The following is a 14,189-nucleotide window of genomic DNA, read 5'->3' as shown; positions in this document are numbered from 1 at the left end:
AAAGTCGGAAAAGTTTTCTTAGTGTCTTCTCTCCAGAATTCACCGTTTCCCTCACATAGTGTACACATCGGTCAAGGTAAGGTGTGCATAGTGTATGCCTCTGGTATCAATGCTTGGCATGCCCAGACCGCCTTTGACAGATTCAGGTAGCAGATCTCCCTACTGACCATGGCTTTCTTTCCACGCCAAAAGAAACTGAAAAGAGCACTCACTAGTTGTAGTAGTGTGATTTTTGGGAGTGGAAGTACTGATAGGCAGTAAAGAATAAATGTGTGAATTGCAGACCTCAACCCTTTAAAGTTGGATTTCTCAGGGACCACAAATGTGTGGTAGCCTGAACCACTTCCAATATTTCCGACCAATTTTTCTCCAAACCAGATGCCAAGTATCTTGCAAGGCCTATCTGTTCAATGCATAAGCCCACACTCGATTTGGGCCCCTGTCATCTGTTCATACCATCTTATTTCCATGTCAACAACTCTAGCCTCAGCACTGCTCGTTACAAGCACAGTCATGTCGTCAGTATAGGTGGAGTACTTACTCGTGGTGCAAGTACCTAGCAGAGTAATACTGTGAAGGACTGGATTCACTAAGCCTACGAAGGGAAGATTCTAACGCAAGCACATAAAGCATCAGTGACAACCTTGACGAATTGATCTGGAGCAAAAGTGAGGACCAAATCTAGCATAGGAATGATGATCGACACTATCGAACATTTTGGACTGATCTAAATTGATCAGTGTGGCTTCAATGTTGATTTTTTCTATGGTCAAGCATATTACATGCAAATTATTTTGAATCGTCCGGCCTTTAACAGCACAAGTCTGTTTGGGACTTATAAGGCGATGCAAGACAAGTTGCTAAGATCTTGGCCAAAATCGTTAAAGGCTGAAAATTACTTATACCATCACCTCCATTTTTATTCTTGCATAGCAATTTAATGATCCCTGGTAAAATACGGAGGAATGCACCCATTCCTAAACCAGGAGTTAAATACTATGGCCAGCAAGGGAATAAAATTTCCCTATGCGGACTAAAGCCACACTAAATGATGTAAAAATCATTCCTTCTCATGTCTGTGACATCATAAAAAACTTACACATCCAAGGCGTGTGGGCCTGACCTCATCCCTGCTATACTAATTAAGAAATGCTCACCTGAGCTAGCCTCTGTACTTTCCAAGCTCTACAATAAATGCCTTGCTGAATCTTGCTTTCTTGCTGTCGAAGATGGTCTCTGTGGTACCAGTGTACAAGAATTCTGGTGAAAGGACTGACCCTCTCATGAAAAGCATCCTATTAGTCTCCTCCCCTATTAGCAAAAATTTTTGAGACCTTAATCAAGCACTAGTCATCCACCTCGCAAAAACAAATCTTTCTGAAAAACAGTATGAATTTAAGTAATGTTGTTCTACTGCAGATATTTTAACAATCTGAATTCATATACCATGGATGAGGTGTGCAAAACCAGGGCTGTAGCCCTTGATATATCCAAGGCTTTTGACAAAGTCTGGCATGAAGAACTGCTAATGAAAATTAAATCGTATGGTATAACTATAATATAAATTAAATCCTTTTTAGACAATAGGACCATCCAGTTTGTCATTGATGGATGTACATCCGAGCAGCATAACATTAATGCAAGAGTGTCTTAGAGGTCGATCTTGGACCACTATTATTCCTGATATTCATAAACGAGATCCCTGATAATATTGCGTATGAGATGGGTATATTTGCTGATGGTACAATGCTCTATAACATGCATGTGGGAAGAATGAATGTCCGTAAATCTAAGACAATGGCAAAATTGTGAGAAAATGACTCCCACACCTTAATGGATAGGGTCACAAATGGATGGTAACATTTAATGCTAGTAAAACTAAGCTGCTCTCCTTTAACAATTACGTTCTCCAATCGCCTATATCCATGACAAATAATATCTGAGAATTCTTTCTTCAAACTCCTTGGAATAACATTTACGGACAATATGAACTAGAACACATTGAGGACATTGTGACAGCTGCGGCAAAAAAGGTGGGTTTCCTCTATCGAGCTAGAAAACTACTCACACCAGAAAGTATCCTGTACCTCTACAAGGCCACGATTCGCATACCATGCATAGAGTATTGTTGTCACATCTGGGCAGGTGCATCTACCACTAGCCTCTCCCTCTTGTTTTCAATCTAATATATCCCACTTTGTCAACTTCAACCCCTGTCCGATCGCTTCACTGTTGCATCTCTGTATCTGTTTTACAAATATTTTAATGGAATGTGCTCTGATGAACTCATTGCACTTGTGCCCCCTCGACGTACATATCTCACCCCCTTCACTGTTGTGGTCCCGAAATAGTTTCTTCCCTTGACTTGAAAAGCTGGACTTTTTTTTTTTTTTTTTTTTTTTTTTTTTTTACATAGGCATCACCACTTATCAAGCCCAAGAGGCCACTCGAGGATAAGGGTTAAAAGGTGTACAGTAGAAATTGGACAATATAGTAACCGTTAGTAATGGAGATTCGGTAAATTTGTTAACTTATATGCAACGGCTCATCAAAAACTTGTTTACGTTAGACTTGAAGACAACCATATTGTAGTCAGCTGGAAAGCAGAAAAAACGGAAGACAATTCCATAGTAGGCGTGCAGTTCTAAGAAAGAAGCTTTGCTCATGGAATCTATGTTTAGGTTTAGGTACAGATAAAGAGTGGGGAAATTAGTGATAGTGTTTTCGGCTAGACGGGTGTTTCTTTTGAAAGTTTGGCGGGGGGGGGGACCATAGAATGGAGCTCTGCCGAGCACTTGCCATGAAAATAACGATAAAGCAGAGACAAACTTGCAACATCTCTTCTGTGAGAAAGAGGTTGCAGGGAAGAGAAAAGGACACCCCCCACAAGGCTACAAAGTCTATTTTGAACTCTAGCAAGGCAGGACAAGTCCTTTCTAGCAGCTCCTGCCCAGATGTGGCAACAGTACTCCATCCTTGGACGTACCTGGCTCTTATATAGATAGAGAATTGCATCAGGAGTGAGATATCTACTGGATCAATAGAAGGATCCCACCATTTTTCCAGCGCCCTTGGCAACGGATTTAATGTATGTCTTTCATTTAAGATCAGGAGTAAAGGTCAAGCCCAGAAGCTTGTCAAAACATGAGGCCTCCCCAAGACGAGAGCCATTCATTTCAATTGATGCCAGATGGGGATCAGAGCATTGATGATGTAAAGATAAACGCTTGGTTTCAGATGCATTAAAAGTAACAAGCCACCTCTTTCCCCATTGTATCATTTGCTCAAGATCAAAGGAGAGAGTATCGAAGAGAACTTGGTCGTTTACGGTCTTAGATGTGCTACCATAGATAGTAGTGTCATCAGCATAGATATCTACGAATGATGTAAGGATGTGATTTGGAAGATCATTAATATAGATCAGAAAGAGAGTTGGGCCTAGGATGGACCCCTGAGGGACTCCAGCATTAATACTAAGCGCTTCTGATTTCTGCCCCTCAACTACTACTCTTCTGAACCGATCAGAGAGAAATGATTTAATAATTGAGAAGACATTTCCAGCTATACCGTAGCTGGAGATCTTTGGAATTCCCTTCCTGCTACCTGCTTCCCTGCCTGTACAGATATGCAAAAGTTCAAATGTAATGTAAACCAACATCTTTTTAATCTAGGCATGGCCCCAAATAGTAGCCCCTTGAATCTAAGTGGTGATATGCCTTGTTAGGGGTGGACAAAAAAAAAAAAAATAAGGTAGACCACCGAGATTAGGAGTCTTGTTCAGCTCGATCTATTTCAGAGCTTTTATACAACTTTTGAACGTAGTCACTTTGGTCGCATCCGAGCAAGAAAAGTCAGCTAAATAGGTGCCAAACCATTGTCAGAGAAAGCTCTGTGGTAAAGACATTCTGAAAAAAAGAGATCGAAATCCCATCGTTTTTCGTCACGGTACATCCGTCCGGCAATGTGACACTGATGATGTGTAGATTGGTAAACCGTTGATGCTCCTCTGCATTTGTGACCCTGTTTGGCACTTTTTAACCTAGTCCTAACTAAAATTCTCTGATCCTCTTTTTTATCCAAAGAGTCAAGTTATGCCTTAATTATAATAAAATTACTGCTAGCTTCCTCCTCCAGTGCCCGATCTAATCTAGTCTCTAATATTGCTTTCGCTGCTCTAGAGCTAGGATTGAATTGGCGATTATAATTAGCAATGAAGGACCTAATTACTTTTTCAAATGATCCCACCACTTATTCCCAATTATGGCTCTTGTCAATTCCCGTTGTAAAAGCTGATCCCAGAAGTCCTCCAAGTTTAACAATGACGTGTTGAACTTCCAGTGCCCAGTCATCCTAGGTTGAACTAGTTTAACTGTGGTTCAAATAAACTATGAAAACTTGGATAATCTAAACAACTATATCTACTCGCCTAACTAAGAACTGATCGATCGTACTTGAAAGTTGCATCAAATCCAAGCCGCGGCATATTATATCCCAGAGTTTTTCATTCTGGAACTTATCGACAAGATCAAACTTATTGTCAAGATCGAACATCGATAAAATCCTGAAATTTTTAACATCCAGATTTCAATTAGTTGCCCTTGAAATGTTACCCTGTGATCTAAATCAGAATCTAGAACTGTGTTTCAGTCTCCTGCTCAAATTAACCGGTGAAATGTATTCATGAACGGTTCGATCCATCAAAAGAAAGAGGGCTTCTCACTATGGCTATTGAGTGAATAAACCTCAATATGTCGAAATACCACATCTTTTATGGTAACATCTAAAACACACACAGCCTTCCCACAACTATTGGCTAAGTGGGAGAGGGACTGATGTTTAATTTGGTTTTTACTGGGAAATGGGGAGGAGTTTCTTTTGAAGACTTGTGTAGGAATGGAGATAGTGGCTGAGACTTTGTAGGGGATGCTGCCGGAGAGTTGCTTGGCGTCTGAAGAGGGGAGACAAGAGGGGTGATTTTTGGGGAGTTTAATTTTGGTCTTTTGTGTGATGGACTCAGAGGTATTAATTTAAATTGCTGCTGTAGTTTTATTAGTCAGGTGATAGGAGGAAGCATAATCTTTGCTGGTGATAATTTTCTGAGGAGTACTTGGGCCTGGGCTTCTTGGTGGAGAGTGAGTACTAGTCTTCGTTCTTAGTTGTTTCTCCAAATTTTTCAGTTCAAGGAATTTCCCCCCCCCCTGGATTTTTTTCGGACATTTTTTGTAACCTTTCTTCTTGCTGTTGTCCTAAACTTAGCCACCCAGGGGTCTTTTTTCTGGTGACTAGTACCCACTCATTTTCTCTTGGTGGTTTCTGTGTCATGCTAAAGTCGAGGATGTTGATTTTCTGGGGCGTGATCTCAGGTGATGAGCTTGTGGTTATGGGAGCCGCAACCTTAATGCCTAAGTGAACCCATACCTTATTTTTTGGGTTCACCGTTGGACCTACTGTTTTGTTAATTTTCTTGGGGCATACATTAGTCAAGTGCTCAATTTGGCCACAGTTCCAACACAAAGCCTTTCTGTCTGCAACTATTACAGGTATTTTGTCTTCCTCTATTTCAAGAAAATAAGGAATTTCATTGAAAGCTTGTGGATCAAAGATTAGTTCAAAATACCATGTTGATAAATATTCATTGCAGGAAGACTTTAGTAATGTCTCCATATTTCATTAATGTTGCAATGCGCTCTCCATCGACATAAAAAGCACATGAAATATGGAGATGGAGGTTCTTTGTCAGCTCAAGCACTCCATATGTAAAATGTGTCTTTTTTTTGTGATAATTCTATGCAGTCTTCTGGTGATGAAAATATAAAGTTTCTATGTGTGTAGTTTTATTATTATTACCACTTGTTGAATTTATGATGTTTTTTCGCTTTCTTGTCTATAATCAAGATTTGAATTGTTCTTTTGGAAATTAATTCCAATTTTGGTATATCAATCAAAAGACCTGTGTTGGTACGTTTTTGCCTTTTTCATAAGTTCTTTTATGTCTATTATTAGTCTCGGGGTTTGCTCCAGTTTGGTGGTGGTGATGAGGGGGAGGGGTAGACATGTCTCTTGCCCCCTTAGTTATTTCTGGCTCGTTTGGCTGATGGCTAACTGCCGCCATGGCCAGAAACTTGAAGTTACAGTTCAAAAACAAAAGTTATCAAAAGATAACACACAAAAAAAAAAAAAAGATCCAGCATCATAGAAAAGTAAGAGAAATAAATGATAAAACATCCAAGATAACAATAATAAAAAATAATTAAAGCGAATGCCATAGCAACTATATCCAATAGACAAAGTGCCATGAACAAGGTCAAAAAGAAGAATTTTCTCATCAATGAAAGAAATACTTTTTATATGCTCATATTTGACTGTGTTACATTTCCATTTCTTATCAATCAGGTTTCCAGTTTGAGTGGCGCTAATCTTTTTTCAATACGCCAACCTTGGACCCTTGTTTCCCTGATTGTTGTCACACCCTGATCCCATTATCACATGGGCAGCATCCCAGCAGTGGTTGTCTTTTTCAGGTGCTTCTTCGCAAGTGAGGCCTCTTCAGAACCGTCGGCTTCATCAGGAGTGTGTGTTTCTTCTACTCCTGCCTTATGATCATCTTCCGACTGTTTTGTCATTGGGTATTAGACTTCCTGACCCGCTCTCCAAAGATGTTATGTTGTCAGAACCTTCTGACGAGAGTACACTATATTGGGGATGCAGGTCCTTCATGTGTCGGGGCATCCTATCCACTAATCTCGGTTACCTGACCCTGGCCAAATTTCATGGTACAACAACTCTCTGCTGCACACAATCTCCAATTTGGTAGGGACTATGCTTGGGGCTGCTACTGGTGGCATAACATTGATTTCTTTCATCCGGGCCTCGTACCAATATATAGCATTAGCTGGTGAAGTCAAAGATGACACGTCGTCTTTTGGAGTTATGTTGTACCAATAGACCGCCTCTGGTATGGAGCAATGCATTCTAGACACAATCCATTTCATAATGTGATAGCATCACTCTGCTATGCCATTCTCATCTGGGGCATATGCACAGCAAAATCTCAAATTCACACCTCATTCATCTGCAAACGTCTTGAATTCTTTGCTGCAGAAGACCGTGTCGTTATTTGTCAGTAGTTCACGAGGTAGGCCCCATTCACAAAAGATCACTTCCATTTGGTGAATTATTGTTGTCGAGTCCGTTTCTGCACACTGTCTCCTGCTGTCTCCACACTGAAAATTGCAATGGGCCACAATCTGTGATAGGAAATGGTAAGCACCGTAGTATGTACTGTACATTCCCAAACATTGCCAATCACTGCTCACCAACAATTTTCCTTTCTCCCAGTGAACTGGCGCTAGATCATTGTCATTCCATATACGTTTGTATTGTCAATCTGACTGCCACTTCTGTCATTGTAGAGCAAACTCTTCGGGCAAAATAAGCAGTGTGTTGCACTCCTGGATGTCCACTGTTCCTGTGAATGACTGTGATCTGGGTCACGTCCAGCTCAGTGACATGTACTGCACTGATCAGTGACAATAACCATAATTGTGGTACCCACGTCAATTGATCGGCCAAGTTGTGAATGCAATGAATGTCTCCTTTGAACCTATATTCCTTTACCAATTCTTTTAGGGTATGGTGTCTTCTTTTAATGAGCATTTCACTTGCATTTCACTGGTATGAACTTCTTTTAATAAGCATTTCACTTGCATTTCACTGGTATGAAGTTTTAATAAGCATTTCACTGGTATGAACTTCTTTTAATGAGCATTTAACTTGCATTTCACTGGTATGAACTTCTTTTAATAAGCATTTCACTGGTATGAACTTTTTAATGAGAATTTCACTTGCATTTCACTGGTATGAACTTCTTTTAATAAGCATTTCACTGGTATGAACTTCTTTTAATAAGCATTTCACTGGTATGAACTTCTTTTAATAAGCATTTCACTTGCATTTCACTGGTATGAACTTCTTTTAATAAGCATTTCACTGGTATGAACTTCTTTTAATAAGCATTTCACTGGTATGAACTTCTTTTAATAAGCATTTCACTTGCATTTCACTGGTATGGACTTCTTTTAATAAGCATTTCACTGGTATGAACTTCTTTTAATAAGCATTTCACTGGTATGAACATCTTTTAATAAGCATTTCACTGGTATGAACTTCTTTTAATAAGCATTTCACTTGCATTTCACTTGCATGAACTTCTTTTAATAAGCATTTCACTGGTATGAACTTCTTTTAATAAGCATTTCACTGGTATGAACTTCTTTTAATAAGCATTTCACTTGCATTTCACTGGTATGAACTTCTTTTAATGAGCATTTCACTGGTATGAACTTCTTTTAATAAGCATTTCACTGGTATGAACTTCTTTTAATAAGCATTTCACTGGTATGAACATCTTTTAATAAGCATTTCACTGGTATGAACTTCTTTTAATAAGCATTTCACTGGTATGAACTTCTTTTAATAAGCATTTCACTTGCATTTCACTGGTATGAACTTCTTTTAATAAGCATTTCACTGGTATGAACTTCTTTTAATAAGCATTTCACTGGTATGAACTTCTTTTAATAAGCATTTCACTTGCATTTCACTGGTATGAACTTCTTTTAATGAGCATTTCACTGGTATGAACTTCTTTTAATAAGCATTTCACTGGTATGAACTTCTTTTAATAAGCATTTCACTGGTATGAACATCTTTTAATAAGCATTTCACTGGTATGAACTTCTTTTAATAAGCATTTCACTGGTATGAACTTCTTTTAATAAGCATTTCACTTGCATTTCACTGGTATGAACTTCTTTTAATAAGCATTTCACTGGTATGAACTTCTTTTAATAAGCATTTCACTTGCATGAACCTCTTTTAATGAGCATTTCACTGGTATGACCTTTTTTTTAATAAGCATTTCACTGGTATGAACTTTTTTAATAAGCATTTCACTTACATTTCACTGGTATGAATTTCTTTTAATAAGCATTTCACTGGTATGAACTTCTTTTAATGAGCATTTCACTTGCATCAACCTCTTTTAATGAGCTTTTCACTTGCATTTCACTGGTATGACCTTTTTTTAATAAGCATTTCACTGGTATGAACTTTTTTAATAAGCATTTCACTTACATTTCACTGGTATGAACTTCTTTTAATAAGCATTTCACTGGTATGAACTTCTTTTAATGAGCATTTCACTGGTATGAACTTCTTTTAATGAGCATTTCACTGGTATGAACTTTTTTTAATAAGCATTTCACTGGTATGAACTTTTTTTAATAAGCATTTCACTGGTATGAACTTTTTTTAATAAGCATTTCACTTACATTTCACTGGTATGAACTTCTTATAAGGAGCATTTCACTTGCAGCCTTAGTATGAACTCGTGCTTTCCCGTGTCTGACAACCAGTTGTGTACACACGCAGAGTAGGTCTTTATATGCAACACCTTGGTCTGCCACTGCAATGGTAAGTTAATTTCTCTCAACACAGCAATCCAATTCAGCCAGATTAATTTGCTGTGCATTGTTCTCAGATCACAGTCAACAAGTGTCCTCCACCACAGTTCCATGTCTTTCCAATGTCTGGTATTGACCTATGCGTTAGATTCCTGGCTGTTCACACCCCACAAGCTAGATCAATTTTTTGTTTTTACTTATGTTCACCCTCCCAAACAAGGCATATTACCACTTTGATTTAAAGGACTAGTAATTGGGACCATGCCTTAGAAAGATTAAGATGTTTTTTTTTTTACTTTCTTTTTTTTTTACATAGGCATCACCACATTATCAAGGCCAAGAGGCCACTCAAGGATAAGGGTTAAAGAGTGTACAGTAGAAATTGGACAATATAGTAATCATTAGTAATGAAAATTTGGTAAATTTGATAACTTATATGGAACGGCTCATCAAGAACTTATTTATGTTAGACTTGAAGACAACCATATTGTAGTCAGCCGGAAAGCAGGAAAACAATTCCACAGGCGTGCAGTTCTAAGAAAGAAGCTTTGTTCATGGAATCTACGTTTAGGTTTAGGCACAGATAAAGAGTGGGGAAATTAGTGATAGTGTTTACAGCTAGATGAATGTTTCTTGTGAAAGTTTGGCGGGGGGGACCATAGATTGAAGCTCTGTCGAACACTTTCCATGAAAATAACGATACATCAGAGACAAACTCGCAACATCTCTTCTGTGAGATAGAGGTTGCAAGGAAGAGAAAAGGACATCTCCTACGAGGCTACGAAGTCTATTTTGAACTCTATCAAGGCAGGACAAGTCCTTTCTAGCAGCTCCTGCCCAGATGTGGCAACAGTATTCCATCCTTGGACGTACCTGGCTCTTATATAGATAGAGAATAGCATCAGCAGTGAGATATCTACTGGATCGATAGAAAGATCCCACCATTTTTCCAGCAGCCTTGGCAACAGATTTGATGTACGCGTTCCATTTAAGATCAGGAGTAATGGTCAAGCCCAGAAGCTTGTCAAAACTTGAGGCCTCCTGAAGACGAGAGCCATTCATTTCAATTGATGCCAGATGTGGATCAGAATGTTGATAATGTAAAGAGAGAAGCTTGGTTTTAGATGCATTAAAAGTAACCAGCCACTCCTTACCCCATTGTACTACGTGCTCAAGATCAGAGGAGAGAGAATTGGAGAGAACTTGGTCGTTTACTGTCTTAGATGTGCTACCATAAATGGTAGTGTCGTCAGCATAAATGTCTACAAATGATGTAAGGATATGATTTGGAAGATCATTAATGTAGATCAGGAAAAGAGTTGGATCCCTGAGGGACACCGGCATTAATACTGTGAGCTTCTGATTTTTGCCCCTCAACTACTACTCTTATGAACCTATCAGAAAGAAATGATTTAATAATTGAGAAGACATTTCCAGCAATACCATAGCTAGAGATCTTATGAAGTAAACCTTTATGCCATACCCTATCAATGGCCTTAGATATGTCAAGAGCAATTGCCCTAGAAAGGTTGCCTCCATCGAGAGATTTGCTAATCCTATGAGATATAACTGTAAGCACATCTGCTGTAGATCTAGCAGAACGGAAACCATATTGAGTGTCACTAAGGTTATTTTTGTTGAGATGGTTGATTACTTCTGTATTTAACACAGATTCCAGCAACTTACTCATGACGCACAGGAGACTTATTAGCCTGTACTGAGAAGGGGATGAGCGATCACCTGAATTCTTAAATAATTGGTTTACGTTGCATTTGAAATTCTGCATATCAGTAGAGTTTGGGAGGCAGGTAGCAGCAAGGGAATTCCAAGAGAAGAAACTATTAGAGTAGAAAACTGACATTTGAGGACTTCAACAGTGAAGGGGTGTGATTTTGTTGCTAAGCAGGTTTGTTGGGGATATGTACATTGAGGGGGACAAGTGCAATGAGTTCATCAGAGCACATGCCATTAAAATACTTGTAAAACAGGATTGTAGCGATCGGACAGACGTTGGAGCCTAGTTGACAAAGTGGGACATATTATATTGGAGACCGTTTTTTGGAGCCTATCCAAGAGGAAGATGCTAGTGGTAGATATACCATCCCAGATGTGGCAACAATAATGCATGGGTGAATATTGGTCTTGTAGAGGTACAGAATACTTTCGAGTGTGAGTAGTGTTGTAGCTCGATAGAAGGAGACAATCTTTCTGGCAGCAACCTTTGCAATGTTCTAAATGTATTTATTCCAGTTTTTAAACTGTTGAATGTATTTAATAACTGTTAAATGTATTTATTCTAGTTTTTAAACTGTTAAATGTATTTATTCTAGTTTTTAAACTGTTGAATCCAGAGTAATTTCTGTCTGAAATAAAAATGCATTAAGAATGTTTAAATTAAACATTTTCTGTACTTATGCAGAATACGGGCCGAGCTGAAATAATGTTATGTAGAAACCCGTTTTTGATAGAATTTTTTTAATATGGTGAAGGAGGGACTTTAAAATATGCTGCACATTCATGTAACAAAAATATAACAAGATAAAAATATAACAAGATAAAAATATAAAATAAGATAAAAATATAAAATAAGATAAAAATATAAAATAAGATAAAAAAAATAAAACAAGATAAAAAAAATAAAACAAGATAAAAAAAATAAAACAAGATAAAAAAAATAAAACAAGATAAAAAAAACAAGATAAAAAAAATAAGATAAAAAAATAAGATAACAAAATAAGATAACAAAATAAGATAACAAAATAAGATAACAAAATAACAAGATAACAAAATAACAAGATAACAAAATAACAAGATAACAAAATAACAAGATAACAAAATAACAAGATAACAAAATAACAAGATAACAAAATAACAAGATAACAAAATAACAAGATAACAAAATAACAAGATAACAAAATAACAAGATAACAAAATAACAAGATAAAAAAATAACAAGATAAAAAAATATAACAAGATAAAAAATATAACAAGATAAAAAATATAACACGATAAAAAATATAAGAAGATAAAAAATAACAACATAAAAAAAATAACAAAAAAATAAGATAAAAAATAACAAGATAAAAAAAATAAAATAACAAGATAAAAAAATAACAAGATAAAAAAATAACAAGATAAAAAAATAACAAGATAAAAAAATAACAAGATAAAAAAATAACAAGATAAAAAAATAACAAGATAAAAAAATAACAAGATAAAAAAAATAACAAGATAAAAAAAATAACAAGATAAAAAAAATAACAAGATAAAAAAAATAACAAGATAAAAAAAATAACAAGATAAAAAAAATAACAAGATAAAAAAAATAAAATAACAGGATAAAAAAAAATAACAGGATAAAAAAAAAATAACAGGATAAAAAAAAATAACAGGATAAAAAAAAATAACAGGATAAAAAAAAATAACAGGATAAAAAAAAATAACAAGAAATAGCTGTCTCTTGATAAGTGATGAATCATTAAAAAAGTAGACACAAATCTCAAGTGGGGCTCATTTTTTGGTAAATACAAGCTAGTCTCATACCAACCTGTATCCAAGATTATGGCACACAACGAGGGCGGCCGCATCGTCCCAGTAGTTGTCACAGACTGTACCCCAAGAGTTTTTATAAAACACTTCCACACGTCCTTTACCATCCCGTCCGATAAGACGGACGTTTATTGGATAGCCTAAAAAAAGAAAAGTTTTATTATTATTGTAACTCACTTGGTGTTCACTCACAAGTCATTTACCAATGATTTAAATCTGATAGCTTTCCATTGGAATCTTAGAAACAAATCATCTAACTATTCTAATACCCTTCATACCTCCCCAGTCGCGCTCTGTCCATCATCTCAAACAATTGACGGCCACTTCCTACAAATACAATTGCCATCACTCTAATTTTTTAAATTTAAATATATATTATTTGTACGAACTAGGAGTGGGGGGGGTGAGAAAATGTTTTCACTGATTTACAGTACTCTACACTCCTTTGGATAACATTCGCAAATGACGAAGTGGAATCGCAACAATGATTTCTCGATCATTGGTTTTCTGTGAAATTTGTATGGAAATAAACCTTTCAAATTTGTATGGCAACAAAACCTTAAAAACTTCAAGCAAATATTTAGTGAAGGTCTAAACAGTATTCATCGTTCTTAATCCTTCATGAATATTTTATGTGATACCCTTAAGTCTTAATGATAACTCCATGTGATACCCTTAAGTCTTAATGATAACTCCATGTGATACCCTTAAGCCTTAATGATAACTCCATGTGATACCCTTAAGCCTTAATGATAACTCCATGTGATACCCTTAAGCCTTAATGATAACTCCATGTGATACCCTTAAGCCTTAATGATAACTCCATGTGATACCCTTAAGCCTTAATGATAACTCCATGTGATACCCTTAAGCCTTAATGATAACTCCATGTGATACCCTTAAGCCTTAATGATAACTCCATGTGATACCCTTAAGCCTTAATGATAACTCCATGTGATACCCTTAAGCCTTAATGATAACTCCATGTGATACCCTTAAGCCTTAATGATAACTCCATGTGATACCCTTAAGCCTTAATGATAACTCCATGTGATACCCTTAAGCCTTAATGATAACTCCATGTGATACCCTTAAGCCTTAATGATAACTCCATGTGATACCCTTAAGCCTTAATGATAGCTCCATGTGATACCCTTAAGCCTTAATGATAGCTCC

The 14,189-nt window shown here is 36.8% G+C and overlaps 1 protein-coding gene across 4 annotated transcripts in view; it reads right to left on the bottom strand.

Annotated features, from left to right (window-relative positions):
* LOC145266475 (neurotrypsin-like) overlaps nt 1-14,189 on the bottom strand; it is a 219,882-nt gene that overhangs the window by 167,297 nt on the left and 38,396 nt on the right. For all 4 annotated transcript variants that reach the window (XM_080122166.1, XM_080122169.1, XM_080122168.1 and 1 more), the window contains exon 3: nt 13,012-13,153. In XM_080122166.1, coding sequence (XP_079978292.1) covers nt 13,012-13,153 — 142 coding nt within the window. The remainder of the gene's footprint in view (nt 1-13,011; nt 13,154-14,189) is intronic.

Source organism: Euprymna scolopes, chromosome 41 (genome assembly GCF_053919585.1).
Source record: "Euprymna scolopes isolate OS-2025 chromosome 41, ASM5391958v1, whole genome shotgun sequence".
In the NCBI taxonomy this organism is placed as follows: Eukaryota; Metazoa; Mollusca; class Cephalopoda; order Sepiida; family Sepiolidae; genus Euprymna; species Euprymna scolopes.
This window is presented reverse-complemented; position numbering and strand designations above follow the sequence as displayed.